At 41.4% G+C, this 17,209-nt stretch overlaps 1 protein-coding gene across 1 annotated transcript in view; it reads left to right on the top strand.

Moving 5' to 3' along the window:
• Nucleotides 1-17,209, top strand: part of commd8 (COMM domain containing 8) — a 43,534-nt gene that overhangs the window by 19,239 nt on the left and 7,086 nt on the right. The window contains exons 3-4 of the mRNA XM_041213839.1: nt 9,795-9,947; nt 13,757-13,912. Of these exons, the coding sequence (XP_041069773.1) occupies nt 9,795-9,947; nt 13,757-13,912 (309 nt within the window). The remainder of the gene's footprint in view (nt 1-9,794; nt 9,948-13,756; nt 13,913-17,209) is intronic.

The raw sequence follows: 17,209 nt of genomic DNA, 5'->3' as shown, positions 1-17,209 counted from the left end.
AAGCAGAGCCTGTATAAACCCTGTTTTAAAGCTGGCTTAAAACTCATCATCTTCCAATACAAACAGCAACTTTCAGTTAATTACTAAATTAAAAAAAGACTAGACTTTGGATAGAAATTAACCCTTAAATTCCCTCAGTCACCAAACTCCAACTTAAGCACTCTACTGCAGCCCAAAGCAGCACTCCAGTCATCTGTCATAAGCACACTCTTTCTTCTTTATTCTAATTTCTATCTCATTTGTCATCCAGGGACCTCTGAATTTGTATGCCCTCCCTTTCCCTTTTGAGGGAATATACCTTGACTGTGCCCAAACCATTTCATCTTTGAAGGTTGCCCATTGTTCAGTTACCATTCCTCCTGTCAACCTTTGACTCCAATTTATTCGTCCCAGACCTGTTCTTACCCCATTGAAGTTGGCTTTCCTCCAGTTTATTTACTCTGGATTGTTCCTTGTCCTTTTCCATAGTCAGCATAAATTTATGATACAATGATCACTGTCCCCTAAATGTTCTGCCACTGACACGATCCACTTGGTCGCCTCATTCCCAAGAACAGGTCTAGTAATGCCTCCTTTCCTGTTGGACTAGAAACATACTGCTGTAGAAAATTTTCCTGAACACACTGTAGGAACTCTTGTCCACCTCTGCTCTTTGCATTACTACTATTCCAGTCTATACTCTGATAATTAATGAACCCATTATAATTTTTGTGCCTCATGGTAATTTCCATCCTTAGTTGGTGGCCTCTAGACACCACTGAGCAATGTAACTGTGTATTTTTTGTTCCTTAGCTCCAGCCAAATAGATTCTGCCTTGATCCCTCTGGGACATCCTTGTTCTCCAGCACAGCAGTGCTCTCCATAATCAACACGGCCACAATCCCACTTTTCATAAGAACGTAAGAAATAGGAACAGGAGTAGACCATTCGACCCCTCGAGCCTACTCCGCCGTTCAATAAGATCATGGCTGATCGTCTTATGGTTCGATTTCCAACTTCCATCTAACCCCGATAACCTTTTATTCCCTCGCCTAACAAGAATCTATCTACCTCTGCCTTAAAAATATTCAATGACCCCGCTTCCACCACCTTCTGAGGCAGAGAATTCCAAAGTCACATAACCCTCAGAGTAAAAAATTTCTCCTCATCTCTGTCCTAAAAGTGCGACCCCTAATTTTAAAACAGTGCCCCTAGTTCTGGACTCACCCACAAGACAAAACATCCTTTCGACATCCACCTTGTCAAGGCCATTCAGGATCTTGTACGCTTCAATTAAATCACCCTCACTCTTCTAAACTCCAGTGAAAACAAGCCCAGTCTGTCCAACCTTTCCTCATGAGACAGCCCACTTATTCCAGGTATCAATCTAGTAAACATCCTTTGAACCGCCTCCAATGCACTTACATCCTTAAATAAGGAGACCAAAACTGCACACAGTATTTGAGGTGAAGTCTCACCAATGCCCTGTATAACTGAAGCATAACATCCTTACTTTTATGTTCAGTCTCTCTCGTAATGAATAGCCTTCCATTAGCCTTAATTACTTGCTCTACCTGCATACTAACTTTTTGTGACTCGTACTAGGACACCCAGATCCCTCTGCACCTTAGAATTATGCAGCCATTCGCCATTGAAGTAGTACTCTGCTGTTTTGATCTTCTTGCCAAAGTGAACAACTTCACATTTTCCAACGTTAAACTCCATTTGCCAGATCTTTGCCCACTCATTCAACCTACCTATATCCATCTGCAAATTACTCATGTCCTCTTCACAACATACTTTCCTACCTACCTTTGTGTCATCTGGAAATTTAGCTACCATGTCTTCACTCTCCTCATCTAAGTCATTGATGTAAATCATAAAAATTTGAGGACCCAGTACAGACGCCACTTGCCACATCCTGCCAATCATACAAAGACCCATTTATGCATACTCTCTGCTTTCTGCCGGCCAGCCAATCTTCTATCCATGCTTTTATGTTACCCACTACACCATGTGCTTTTATTTTCTATAATAATCCTTGATGTGGCACCTTATCAAATGCCTTTTGGAAATCCAAGTACAGTATGCCTGAAGGCTCCCCTTTATCCACTGCATGTTACTCCTTCAAAAAACTCCAATAAGTTAGTTAAACATGATTTTCCTTTCGCAAAACCAGTCTGACTCTTCCCAATTGCCTTGAGCTCTCATGAGCGCCCAGCTATAACCTCCTTAATGATCGATTCTAAAAACTTCCCCATGACAGATGTCAAGCTAATTGGCCTATAGTTTCTGTTTTCTGCCTTCCTCCCTTCTTGAATATAGGGGTGATATTTGCTACTTTCTAATCTGATGGAACCTTTCCAGAATTGAGCGAATTTTGGAAAATGAACACCAGTGCATCAACTACCTCATTAGCCACCTCTTTTAAGACCCTAGGATGTAGTCCATCGGGACCCAGAGACTTGACAGCCCGCAGCTCCATCAATTTGCTCGGTATCCTTTCCCTAGTGATTACAATTTCACCAAGTTCCTTTCTCCCATTCACCACCTGATTTGCAGCTATTAGTGGAATGTTTTTTGTATCCTCTACAGTGAACACAGAAGCAAAATATTTGCTCATTACTTCCGCCATTTCCTTATTATCTACTATTAACTCCCCATTCACTTACTCTTTTCCTCTTCAGGTACATTTTTTTAACATTTTTAAAAATTTCTATCTAGCTTCCTCTCATACTCTAATTTCTTTCTCCTGATTAACCTTCTAGTCATTCTTTTCCGTTCTTTATGTTCTGTCCAATCATCTGTCCTGCCACTCATCTTTGCAGATTATATGCTTTTTCCTTTAGTTTGATGCTTTCCTTAACATTTCTAGTTAACCAAGGATGGTAGGTCCTCCCCTTGGAATTTTTCTTTATAGTAGGAATGTACTTATTCTAAATACTCTGAACTATCCCCTTAAGTGTCTGCCACTGCTTCACCATTGATCTATCCTCTAGCCTAGTTTCCTAGTTCACTTCCAATAGCTCAGCTTTCATCCCCACATAGTTGTCCTTATTTAAGTTTAAGATACTAGTCCTAGACCCGCTCTTCTCCCTTTCAAACCGGAAGTAAAATCCAATCATATTGTGGTCGCTGCTACCTAGGGGTGCCTTTCCTCTGAGGTCATTATTTAATCCTGTCATGTTACACAGTACCAAATCTAATATAACCTGCTCTCTGGTTGGTTCCAGAACATGCTGCTCTAAGAGACGATCTTGAAAGCATTCCAAGAGCTCCTTATCCAGGCCACTACTGCCAATCTGATTTTTCCAGTTTATGTGTAGATTAAAATCACCCATGATTATTGCTGTCTCTTTATCACAAGCACATGATATTTTCTCTTAAATATTTGGCTACTGGTAGAGAGCCTGTAGACCACTCCCACGAATGACTTATTTCCCCTACTATTCCTCCTCTCCACCCAAACCGATTCTACATCCTGATCTTCCGAACCAAGGTCATCTCTAACTAAGGCACCAATGCCTTCTTTGATTAACAGTGCTACCACTCCACCTTTACCTAGCTTCCTATTCTTCTTGAACGTCATGTACCCTTCAATATTAAGGACCCAATCATTGTTGTCCTTCAGCCACATCTTTAATTTAATGTGGGCCATCAATTCATTTACTTTGTTATGAATACTGTGTTTATCTAGTCTTGACTGTTGATGTATTCTTGGGTTTTTTTCACTCTCTCCCTTCTTGCCATTCTCTGACCATGCTCTGCCCTTCTTTGAGCCAGGTCTCTGTTATCATCATAACATCATATTTCCACTTGGCAGTCTGTGCCTGTAACTCACCAATTTTATTCACCACACTCTGTGCATTCGCATGCATGCACAGTAACCCTGATTTAAGGGAGTGACAAGGTATTGGAGGTGTTGGCAGGCTTAAAAGTGGACAAATCTCCAGGTCCGGATAATTTGTGTCCCAGCCTGCTGAGGGAGGCAAGGGAGGAGATCGCAGGGGCTCTGACCCAAATTTTTAATTCCTATCTGGCCACGGGGGAGGTGCCAGAGAACTGGAGAACAGCTAATGTGGTTCCGCTAGTTAAGAAGAGTTGTAGAGATAAGCCAGGGAACTACAGGCCAGTGAGTCTCACGTCAGTGGTAGGGAAACTATTGGAGAAATTTCTGAAGGAGAGTATCTATCTCTACTTGGAGAGGCAAAGTTTGATCAGGGGTAGGCAGCATGGCTTTGTCAGAGGGAGGTCATGCCTAACAAATTTGATTGAATTTTTTAAGGAGGTGACCAGGTGTGTAGATGAGGGTAGTGCAGTTGATGTAGTTTATATGGATTTCAGCAAAGCCTTTGACAAAGACCCACATGGGAGACTTATAAAGAAGGCAAAGGCACATGGGATACAGGGTAATTTGATAAGGTAGATTCAAAATTGGCTTAATTTTAGGAGGCAGAGGGTGATGACAGAAGGATGCGTTAGTGTCTGGAAGCCCAGTGGCATACCACAGGGATCTGTGCTTGGTCCCCTATTATTTGTCATTTATATAAAACGACATAAATGGCTATGTGGGGGGTAGGATTAGTAAGTTTGTGGGTGACACAAAGGTTGGCCGGGTGGTTAACAGTGAGGTTGAGTGTCTTGGGCTACAGGAAGATATAGATGGGATAGTCAAATGGGCAGATAAGTGGCAGTTGGAATTTAACCCTGAAAAGTGTGAGGTGATACACTTTGGAAGGAGTAATTTGACAAGGAAGTATTCAATGAACGGCATGACACTAGGAAGTTCTAAGGAACAAAGGGACCTTGGCGTGTGTCCATAGATCTCTGAAGGCAGAGGGGTATGTTAGTGGGGTGGTGAAAAATGCATATGGGACACTTGCCTTTATCAATCAAGGCATAGATTACAAAAGTAGGGAGGTCATGTTGGAGTTGTATAGAACCTTGGTGAGGCCACAGCTGGAGTACCTGTGTGCAGTTCTGGTCGCCACATTCTAAGAAGGATGTGATTGCATTGGAGGGGGTGTAGAGGAGATTCACTAGGATGTTGCCTGGGATGAAACATTTATGTTATGAAGAGAAGTTGGATAGACTTGGGTTGTTTTCATTGGAACAGAGAAGACTGAGGGGTGACCTGATTGAGGTTTACAAGATTATGAGGGGCATGGACAGGGTGGATAGGGAGCAGCTGTTCCCCTTAGTTGAAGGGTTAGTCACAAGGGGGCATAAGTTCAAGGTGAGGGGCAGGAGGTTTAGGGGGGATGTGAGGAAAAACTTTTTTACCCAGAGGGTGGTGATGGTCTGGAATGCACTGCCTGGGAGGGTGGTGGAGGCGTGTTGCCTCACATCCTTTAAAAAGTACCTGGATGTGCACTTGGTACGTTATAACATTCAAGGCTATGGGCCAAGTGCTGGTAATTGGAACTAGGTAGGTAGGTCAGGTGTTTCTCACGTGTCGGAGCAGACTCGATGGGCCGCAGGGCCTCTTCTGCACTGTGATCCTGTGATTTAAACTTTATTACTTTCCCCCTTACCCACCTATTAACTTACTTTTCCTTATTCTAGTGCTATCTATTTCTCCCAATATTCCGTACACCTGTTTGATATTATCTTCTGGTTCCCACACCCCTCCCAAGTTAGTTTAAATGTTCCCCAGTAGAACCAGCAAATCGCCCAGCAAGGAGCTCAGTCCTTGTTCTATTTAGGTGCAACTCGTCTCACCTGTACAGGTCCCATCTTCCCCAGAGCTGGTTCCAATGTCCAGAGAATCTATAACCCTCCCTGCACCATCATTCCAGTCATGCATTCATCTGCTTTATCCTCCTATTTCTATACTCACTTGTGCGTAGTTCTGGAAATAATCTGAAGATTACTACTTTTGAGGTCCTGTTTGGTAATTTCCTACCTAGCCCCTAAATGCTGACTGCAGGACCACAGCAATCTTCCTGCTAATTTGTTCATTCCAATGTAGACCATGACTGCTGGCTGTTCATTACCCCCCCACCTCCTCTGTGCTCCGTAGCCACTCAGTGACATCCTTGACCCTCGCACCAGGGAAGCAACACACCATTAGATTGGAAGATAGCAAATGTAACTCCATTATTCAAAAAGGGAAGGAGACAGAAAGCAGGAAACTACAGGCCAGTTAGCTTAACATTTCTCATAGGGAAAAAGTTAGAAGCTATTATTAAAGAAGCTATAGCAGAGCACTTGGATATGTTCAAGATAATCAGGCAGAGTCAACATAGCTTTGTGAAAGGGAAATCATGTTTAACAAACTTATTGGAGTTCTTTGAGAAAGTAACATGTGGATGAAGGGGAACCAGTGGATGTACTGTATTTAGATTCCTGGAAGACATTTGATAAGGTGCCACATCAAAGGCTATTACAGAAAATAAAAGTTCATGGGGCAGAATTTTTGCTCAGCATGCGGGTGGCACCCAACTGGCTCAAACGTGAAATAACACGTGATGACAGCGGGCAAGCATCCCGATGTCATTGCACTTGCGCGACATTTCAGGCAGCGGGCGCACACAACAGTTGGCAGCATGCCCGCAACAATTAAGAGGCCTGTTAAGGCCATTAACATTGTAATTAACAGAGTTTTCGCTGCCTGTCCAGTGCGACGGTTGGCGGGCAGATGAATTGGCCAGGCGGCCTTGCCTTCTTGAGGAAACCTCATGCAAGGGTGGGATGAGGTTTCTGATATTAACTTAAAAAAAATGTTTGGACAGATATTTCATCATCCATATGTTCAGGTGACTGATTCTGGTGCGTGGACATTTTTTTTTGGCATTTTAAGATCTTTATTGCTTTTGAATTCTTCAGTTCCCTGAGGCAACTCTCTGCTTTCAGGGAACTTACTTTCCACGCTCCCCACGCCCATGCTGACTTAAGCGCTCACCCTCCTCCCACCCCCACCCTGGCAGCGCTGAGCATTTTAGCATGCCTTTCACCCTGGCTGGCCGTTAATTGGCCAGCCAGCATGGAATCCCTGTCGGAGGCCGATCTTGATTGGCGGTCATTCCCCGGCCATTTCCGACCTACCGACTGTGGGCGCCTATCGAACTAAAAATCCTGCCCATGTTTTAGGGGTTAACATATTGGCATGGATAGAATATTGGCTGCTAAGCAGAGAGTACGCATAACTGGGTCTTTTTCAGGTTGGCAAGATGTAACGAATGGTGTACCACAGGGATCAGTGCTGGGACCTCAACTATTTACAATTTATATAAATGACTTGGATGAAAGGATGTATGGGATGGTTGCCAAATTTGCTGATGTCACAAAGATAGGTAAGAAATTCAGTTGCGAAGAGGACATATGGAGGCTACAAAAAAGATATAGATAGAGTGTGCTAAGATCTGGCAAATGGAGTATAATGTGGGAAAATGTGAAATTGTCCATTTTGGCAGGAAGAATAAAAGAGAAGCATATTATCTAAATGGTGAGAGATTGAAGAGCTCTGAAATGCAGAAGGATCTGGGTGTCTTAGTACATGAAGCGCAAGAGGCTAGTGTGCAAGTACAGCATGTAATTAGGAAAGCTATTAGAATGTTATGCAAGGGGAATTGAATACAAAAGCAGCGAGGTTATTCTTCAGTTATACCGAGCACTAGTGGGACCACATCTGAAGTACTGTGTATGGTATTGGTCTCCTTATCGGAGGAAGGCTGTAAATGCGTTGAAAGCAGTTCAGAGAAGGTTTACCGGACTAATACTTGGAATGGGTGGGTTGCCTTATGAGGAAAGGTTGGACAGACTAGGCTTGTATCTGCCGAATCTTAGAAGAGTAAGAGGTGACTTGATTGAAACATGTAGGATCCTGAGGGGTCTTAACAGGGTGGATGTGGAGAGGATGTTTCCTCTTGTGGGAGAATCTAGAACTAGGGGGTCACTGTTTAAAAATAAGGGGTTGCCCATTTAAAACGGAATTGAGACAAAATTTTTTCCCTGAGGGTCATGAGTCTTTGGAACTCTCTTCCTGAAAAGGTGGTGGAAGCAGAGTCTTCAAATATTTTTAAGGCAGAGGTGGATAGATCCTTGGTGAGCAAGGGGATGATACGTTATCAGGGGTAGGCGGGATACAGATTTGAGGTGACTATCAGATCAGCGACGATCTTCTTAAATGATGGAGCAGGCTCGATGGGCTGAACGGCCTATTCCTGCCCCGTGTTCGTGTGTATGTTTGTATGTTCGTATTCACCTCTGTGTTTGCATAAACACATATCTATTCTCTTAACTATCAAACAACCTATCATTATTGCTCTTCTTGCCTTCCTTGTATCCACGCTGTACAGTTCAGCCACCTGTGGTGCCATAGACTTGGCTCTGGTTACACTCCCCAGATAAACCATCACTCATCAGTATTTAGTACTGAATACTGGTTGGAGAACGGGATGCACTAAGGGGACTCCTGCAGAACCTTCCTGTGCCTTTTTGAATGTCTGGTGGCCACCCATTCTCCCTCTCCCTGTGTACTCTTTAAGCTGCGTGGTGACCACATCCATAAACATGCTATCTCCGAAGCTCTTAACCTCACGGATGCACTGCAGGGCTCCAGCTGCTGCTCAAGTTCTGAAACCTGGAGCTCAAGCTACTGCAACTGGCGATACTTCTGTATAAATGGTTATCTAGGATACGGGAAGTATCCTACATAGCACAGGATATGCATTCCAGAAGTCGGAGTAGCCCTCCCATTTCTCTATTTATTAATAAAATTCACTACTGCTAACTTTACCAATACTAATGCACCTAACAATTAAGCCTTGCTAATACTGATAAATCCTACTAATAGTTAATACACCTAGTAGTAATAAACCTTACTTAAAAATAAAAGATAAGAATTACCAGCTATTCCCTTGGTACTTATTATTAATACTTAATATTGTTATGGCACAGCGGATGGTAAATGCCGAGCTGCTCAAATCCCGAAGGGAAATTTGAAGTCGCTGCCTAAACGGTTTTTGCAATTTGCTCAGCACCTCTGAACTCCCGCTGGCTTTTAGCCCTGCTGAGCTGCTCTGAATTCTTGCTTTCTCTGGCTGGCTTTTTGCCCTGCTCAGCTCCTCTGTTGTCCATCCCTTTTGTCGCTATGCTTCTGAGCACAATATTTTTCTGAATATTGTTGAAGGTGATGTATTTTTTTAAAATAACTTCTTGGCCTCCACCAGGGATCAAACCTGGAGCCTGATTTACATGGTTTTGTAACAAACCCTGTGATGAGTTTTGTGCTTATAGTCACCCTTCCTAATATCCCCTGTATGTTGTTGTTTTTGTATCCGAATCACCCTAACAAGACCAGTAAACTAATCTTGAATTTCCCCATATTTATAACTCTTGCACCTTTTCAATTTAAATATATTTTAGAGTTTCAAATATACATTTTCGTAAACAAAGAACCATGGTAGGTTATAGCACAAAAGGAAGCACTTTGGCCTATCTAGGCCGTGCCAGCCCATTACTGGGACAGCTTTAGGCTAATCCCACTAGTCTGCTCTCTTCCCCCAGCCTTGCATTTCTTTTGCTTCAAATATTAAACTATTGGATAGTTAGAATTTCTTGGGCATAAAACAGCTTTGAATTTTGAGTAAACTAGTTAGTCTCAGTTTTCACATTTAAAAGATATGAAAGTCATTTATAGTCTCACCTGGTATATTAATTGAACTTGTGTGTTAATAGATGATATGAAGGCAATCATCATTCTTGAAATCAGCTGTGTGCACACTAAAAGTGTCTTGAATCTGAAACATAAACGGTGCATCAAAGCCTCTTGTACTCGGAATAATATGACTGGATTTTTGCTTTTGTGTTAGATTCTCCAGCTGTTGGATGGATTGAATGCACCCCATCAAGAAGCAGTACTTAACTGTTTAAAAGGAAGAAAAGAGGAGCTCAAGTCAGCCTTAATTGAGAAAACAAATGCTGTGTCATCTGCTCAACTACAGGATTTTGATTGGCAGCTAAAGGTATAGGATTAAATGGATCTTATCTAGAGGGCCAATGTACTATCGGCATTTTTAAGCTAAGATTTCTCCACTGACACCACAATAATGTGTCCCTCGAATTGTATTCATTACTTCAAATCAAACTTTTAGTGCAATATTTAAATTACTCCCCTAACCAGAGTCGCAAACAACATTCTCCGTAACTGCATTATCCATCTCACCCTCCATAACCTTTAACAGGGTGGTTCACAACATAACTTCTAACAATACCTCTTTGAAATGAAAGACTTGCATTTATATAATGCCTTTCTGGGCAACCCAAATTGCTTTACAACTAATTAAGTACTTTTTGAGGTTTGATCAGTGTTTTAATGTAGGAAATTTGACAACCTATTTACTCCCACAAACAACAATAAAGTAAATGATCAGATAATTTGTTTTGTGTGTTAGTTAAGGAATGCTAACCATGACACCATGAGAGCTTCCTTGCTCTTCTTGGAATAGTGCCATGAGATATTTTACATCCACCTGAGAGGACAGTTAAGGCCTCTTCTTATCTGAAAAATGGCACCTCCAAAAAAGCAGCATTCCCCTAGTATGACACTGAAATGTCAGCCTAGATTATTAGCACCAGTGTCAGCAGTGGGATTTGAACTGAGAGCTTACTGACATGGAAGCAAGGGTGCTCCATGGCTCAGTTGGCCTGCTCTTGGTTTTAGCCTTATTTATTTCATCGTAGAGCAATTTTCCTCTTTCCAACCATGTATTTCAGAATCTTCAAGGATTATCCTAAACCCTCTTATTCCCTTTTGTTCTCATTGCAATATCATTATGCCCTATGTGTGCACCACCTCCTCAACTCCTCCACTGTCTCTTTGCTGCCAGATTGGTTGTCTAACATCCAGTCTTGGATGAACCTTAATTTCATCCAGCAAAATGATGGAAAGACTGAAGACACTGCCTTTGGCTTCGACCACAATCACTGCTCCCTTGTCATTAATCCCACCCACTGAGGTCATTGGAGAGCTGAGTTTCCAACCTAATCTGCTCCTTCATAAAGTACCTGTGCTTCACTGTCTCCCTCTCATTTCATCGGCTGCTGACATCCTCACTTGTGATTTTATCACTTTCAGACTCGATTACACCCATGCCACCTTTTGCCTCCCAAACTGCATTCTCTATAAACTCTGAGTTTGCAGTGGCCTTGCCCGCCATTGCCTCTGTAACTTCCTCTGATCCTGTATCAACCCTTCACCTTCTAATACACTTTTCTTCTGACTCTGCTCTCTTTTGCATTTCCTTTTTGTCCCATCATTGGTGCCAAGCTTTCAGATATCTAGGACTCACTTTGAAATTCTCTCCCTAAACTTCTTCACTTCTCCACCTACATTTTATCTTTTTAAAACCTGTGGCTTTGATCATTCCCTCTAATTTCTTCTTGATTTTGTATTGGTTTTCCTCATGCTTCAGTGAAAAAGTCCCTACTATTGCGAGCACAACTTGGCACAATCTCTCTAACTCAAATTTCTAGCACCCAAAATGAGTTTTAAATAACATTTTAAAATAATTACTTAAGTATCTTCAAAATTATGAGGGGTTTTGATAGAGTAGGTAGGAAGAAACTGTTTCCACATGCAGGTGGGCCAATAGCCATAGAGCACAGATTTAAGAAAATTGACAAAGGACCATTTGGAGATGAGGATTTTTTTTAACGTGATGTGTTATGATCTGAAATGCACTGCCTGAAATTGTGAAAGCACATTCCATAATAATTATTAAAGAAAAGTTGAATAAACACTTAAAATAGAAAAATGTTGCAGCACTCTGGGGAAAGAACAGATGAGTGGAATTAATAGTTTTTACAAGAACTAGCACAGGCATGATGGACTGATTTGCTACCACCTGTGCTGTATGATTCTATTCTGTAATGGGATTAAATATTGAATTATTCAATACACGTTGAATTATGTGTCTTTTTAATACTTATATTAAAATTTCCACTTGATGACCCTGGGCTTGATGTTTTTGCTTAGAGTGGTGAATATTAGCTGAAGGCCGTTCTTGCAGTCTTAACTGCAGTGTGCTCAGTTGCCCACAGTATATCAATAGAATTTAAGCTCATCACTGATAGAATGCTTCTATTTCAGCATGCGACAAAATTTGGAGAAAAGCTGAAGGATAAAATTTAGAAACTTTATTGAGGTCCTTTTCCCACCTCTCTTGCCATTGCCCCATCTTTAACCCTGCTTGTCCAGAATCCTGCCCTTGGACGTGGCTTAGTGGGCAACGCCAAGGGAGATTGACAAGTACTTTCTAAACTTCCTGTGTACACACACATACCTGCATACACACCTGATTATCATCTTGTTTCGTGGTGGTTAGTACACCTAATTGCTGCCCCTAGTCTGCAACGCAGGCTGGAGAAGAGAAGGAGGGGCACATAGCAACTGCCTCAGGAATCAGCCCCAAAATTATAACAAAGAGTTTTTGCAAATAAATCTACAAACCAGTGTTGCCAGACTTAGGACTGAGTCAGTTCTGAACAAGTTACTTTTTGAACTGTTGGATAGTGCTAAAAGTACCTTAATCATTACAGATTACAGTTAGTTTAGATTGCAAAGGAACTGACATTACTTGGAACTTGAAGCTATATAGTGAAACTGTAATGACAGAATGTATTACAACAAGAATGTTTCTGTGTATATCATCAGAATTTAAAAGAGCTGCGACTTAATTGCTTTGAAATAATGGGGACTGAAAATACTGCTGTTATGCTTGAGAAAAATGGAAAGGCAGCCAGTTGTATTTCATAAATTTAGCTTCTCCAGTGAGCCAATGAAGAAAGTTTTTGTGTTGCAGAATAAGTGCAGTTTAAACATTTATTTTGAATGTACCTTGATTCAGAGCTGGAATGAGCTGTACAGCAGGAGGTTGATAATTGCAAGCACAATTGATCTTCCTTAGAAAACTCAGGAAAGATGTGATAAGCAAATATTGTGTGTGAAAAGAAAGCAGCATGGGGACCAGGGACTATCTGAATAGTGAACAAATGAGGTTTGCAATCAACAGAGCATATTCTTCAAGATACTTCAGCAGCAGAGTTCAAATGTTACCCATTCCCAAGAAGCCTAAGTGGACTGTAATAAAATAAAAAGTATTGTCTTTTTCTTTGAAAATGTTCAGCAGGCCTAGCAGCATCTGTGGAAAGAAACGTTTCGAGTCCATATGATTCTTCTTCAGAGCACTGCAGAAGGGTTATACAGACTCGTAATGTTAACTCTGTTTCTCTCCACAGATGCTGCTAGACCTGCTGAGTTTTTCCAGCATTTTCTGCTTTTGTTTCAGATTTCCAGCATCCACAGTATTTGGCTTTTGTCTTTTTCTTTATTTTTCTATCCATTTTTTTATATCTTAAACCAAAGTGTACTTTAACACTAACGTGACAAAGCTGCTTGTTTTATTGGGCAGCAAAACAAGTACAAGAAATTTCCATTTTATAAGCTAGCACGACGTAGATGCAGTTGTTTAAGTGAATACTTAGTGTTTCTTTTATTTCATTTTCACAAGGAATTGTATGCTATTTAATCTTTAGATTGCTGGAACTTTTAAATGGTCAATTAAGTAGCTCAAGTACTGATGCATGCCTACTGTATGAAGTGTTTTGGATATTTGTACAGGAAGCATGTGCAGAATAAGGGTAATTCACTAGTTTCCTTTCATGAGTAAAGGGCAATATTCAAACAGTATTTTAGATTCAATCAATTGAATAAAACCAAAGGGAACGTTCAAACTTGAATTTACAAAGTTCACTTAGCTTTTTTTAATTGCAGTTACCTCTGTCGAGTGATAAGATTGCCTTTCTTCAAACACCACTGCTGAATCTTGACCTTGATGTTAGGGAAAATGGAGTATTGAAGCCGGTTTCCATTGAGATGGACAAAGAAGAGTTGCAAACCCTCATTCACTCTCTGGAGGCAGCAAATAAGGTAATTATTACATACTTGAGTCTGCATCTATATCCTGCCTAATAATTCTTTATTTTTTCCCCCAATTTGCTTATTTTCTGAAAGTGGCGACTTGTGTTGAAGTTGAAGCACACAGGCATCAACAGATTTTGTGCCGCTCCCCTACTGGCCATTTTCATGTGAATCTAGTAGTAAATGTTAGTAAACTGTATTTCCAAGAGAGGAGATGCAATACAATGTATAATTATATTCTTGCCTGCAATCTGGACTATTATTTTTGTTAAATGTAAATTTATTTAAAATGACATGCACCAGTCCTTCATGTTTTTATTATTTTATGGAATGTGGGCATTGTTGGCTAGGCCAGCATTTGTCGTCCATCCCTAAGTGCTCTTGATGAGTCACCTTCTTAAACTTGTGAAGTCCATGTTGTTACGACGACAGGAAGCTATGACTGAGTGAAATCTACCTACATCTTCAGCTAACTACAGAACTATTGAACTGTTTAAAGAAGACCTGTTTTAAAAGAAAACAAGAAAAGAAACTGTTCAGAAAATGGCTGCCACGAGTCACCTGATATCTGATATTGTAACTTAACTACTTTGCTGGAAATTTTCTATATCAATTACACTGCAGATCTATTGTATGGAATTTCATACCTGGGGGGTGTCAGGATCCACTTCAAATAGGGACTCACTTAAAAGGAAGGCATTAAAAATGCTGAGTGCTAGACTTCAATCAGCTGAAGATCTTTCAAGACAATGGAAACTGCTAAGCAGCCAGATACTCATTAGACATTCAAAACCCCTGTGGAGGATGAAATAACCTTATCTTCTGTTGGTTTATATCTTGAAATGTGTCAAAGGTTTCGGAGATGAAAAGATCAATAAATGGGATTACTTGGTCTGCACCAATCACAGCAAGACATGCTAATTGAATTCCTTTCTGGGAATATACAGACAGGAATTTTAAAAACTGGTTCTGGTGAGCAGGAGGAGAAGGAAACATCTCAGTCACCTGAAAACACTGCTGAAAGAGGGCAGTAAAGATATCTCTCTCTCTAGCTAAAAGAGTGCTTTCAACAACGTGCAGACCTGAATCAAGTCAATTTCCGAATCCTATAGGAAACCAAGTAACTTCAAGCGGCCACAAAGTTCAACAATCTACGCCTCAAATTCAAGCAAGGGACTTAATCGCATATTCTTTTAATTTATTATTGAAGTCTAACTTTCAAACTTCTGATGTCTTTGTGTGCATGTGTGCTGTTGTATCTTTATTATTTTTTCTCTGGTTTAGTAACTAATAGAAAGAGTAAGTTTCCTTGACTCTTTCCTTGACTGAAAGACCTGGTTTGATAAGCTCCTTATTAAAAATAAATACATTTGGATTGGAGAATATTTATGGGAAAAAGACATTTTAAAACCTTGTTGCGACCAACCAAGTGGGCTGAATAGAAGGGGAGCCAGCTCAGTCCTCCTCACCCGGTCATAACAATGTGGTGTAGGTGCACTGACAGTGCTGTTAGAGAGGGATTTCCAGGGTTTTGACCCAGTGACTTTGATGGAACAGCAATATAGGGCAGAATTTTGCCCTTGCTGAGCGTGTGGGTCCCACTGGCTCGGCGGCGGGTAGACAGCCGACCCCCGCCACTGAAACGGGGCCCGCTGCCAATTTGAGTGTGCGGGCCAATTACGGCCCGCCCAGCGGCCTGCCCGGTGAGAAGCGCTATGTGCTGCCTGTGCAGGCATGTGCGCAAAAGAGCGTACTGCTCCCTGAGACAAAGTACTGTCTCAGGGAGATTACTGACAATCCAAAAAATAGAAAAAGTAAAAAAAATTATTAACATGTCTCCCTCATGTGACAATGTCACATGAGATGGGACATGTTAATAAATTTCACATAAAATGTATTAAAGTTTTTAAAAACGGACAGGAATCCTCATCCCACCAGAGGATGAGATTTCATGTTTTATCAGAAGCCTGCTGGGGCTCCTGGCCTGCCTGCCAGCCTTAAGGTTGGATAGGCAGGTCTTTAATTATCTGAACTAGCCTGTCAATGGCCTTAATTGGCCATTGACAGGTCGGCGGGTGGACAGCTGATTTCGCTGTCCGCCCGCCTTCCTAAAAATTTAAAGGAACCGGGATGATGTCGGCGAGCAGGCCCCACCCCCAAATTGCCAATGGGAAAATTCAGGCCATTATTCCAACTCAGGATGGTGTCTGGCTTGGGGGGAACTTGCAGGTAGTGGTGTTCCCATGTGTCTGCTGCCCTTGTCTTTCTAGGTGGTAGAGGTCATGGGTTTGGGAGGTGCTGTTGAAGAAGGCTTGACAAATTGATGCAGTGCATCTTGTATATAGTACTTAGCACTGTGTGTCGGCAGTGGAGGGAGTGAATATTGAAGATAGTGGATGGTGTGCCAATCAAGTGGGCTGCCTTGTCCTAGATGGTGTTGAGCTTCTTGAGTGTTGTTGGAGCTGCACTCGTCTAGGCAATTGGAAAGTATTCCATCACACTCCTTATCTGTGCCTTGTAGATGGTGGACAGGTTTTGAGGTGTCAAGAGGTGAGTTACTCGCTGGAGAATTCTCTGATCTGCTCTTGTAGCCACAGTATTTATATGGCTGGTGCAGTTCAGTTTCTGGTCAATGGTAACCCCCATTTGTAGTATATTGCCTTGCTTGGTATATGTCACACTACTCTATTCATTATCAACATTTAGACTTTGCTATATTCAAGTGGCTGTACCGTTGATTATGACTAGAGTCTAGTGTGTGAGAAACTGAGCTTTTTGATTTTATTCATATTGATTGTTATGACTGGAATGCTATCCAAATATTGCTTATGGCTGGTATTAAAGATACACTGATGACAAAACTCATTTAGAGACTGTTTTAGATGCTTTGCAAAATGCTTGTGAGACCTGAAAAATCTAATTTGAATCGCATTGCCCATTGCTACTACCTTAATAATTTGGCACAAAAACAGAATTACCTGGAAAAACTCAGCAGGTCTGGCAGCATCGGCGGAGAAGAAAAGAGTTGACGTTTCGAGTCCTCATGACCCTTCGAAGTTCTGTCGAAGGGTCATGAGGACTCGAAACGTCAACTCTTTTCTTCTCCGCCGATGCTGCCAGACCTGCTGAGTTTTTCCAGGTAATTCTGTTTTTGTTTTGGATTTCCAGCATCCGCAGTTTTTTTGTTTTTAATAATTTGGCAGTCTGCTATCTGTTACTTAATTACATCTGGCACATTTGGCTCTTCCAATGGGAAAGTGGACCTTGTTACCAAATACTGTATTTCTGTTAGTCCAACTTACATTG

This window comes from Carcharodon carcharias, chromosome 1 (genome assembly GCF_017639515.1).
Source record: "Carcharodon carcharias isolate sCarCar2 chromosome 1, sCarCar2.pri, whole genome shotgun sequence".
In the NCBI taxonomy this organism is placed as follows: Eukaryota; Metazoa; Chordata; class Chondrichthyes; order Lamniformes; family Lamnidae; genus Carcharodon; species Carcharodon carcharias.
Note: the sequence above shows the minus strand (reverse complement) of the source record. Positions and strands in the feature narration are given on the sequence as shown.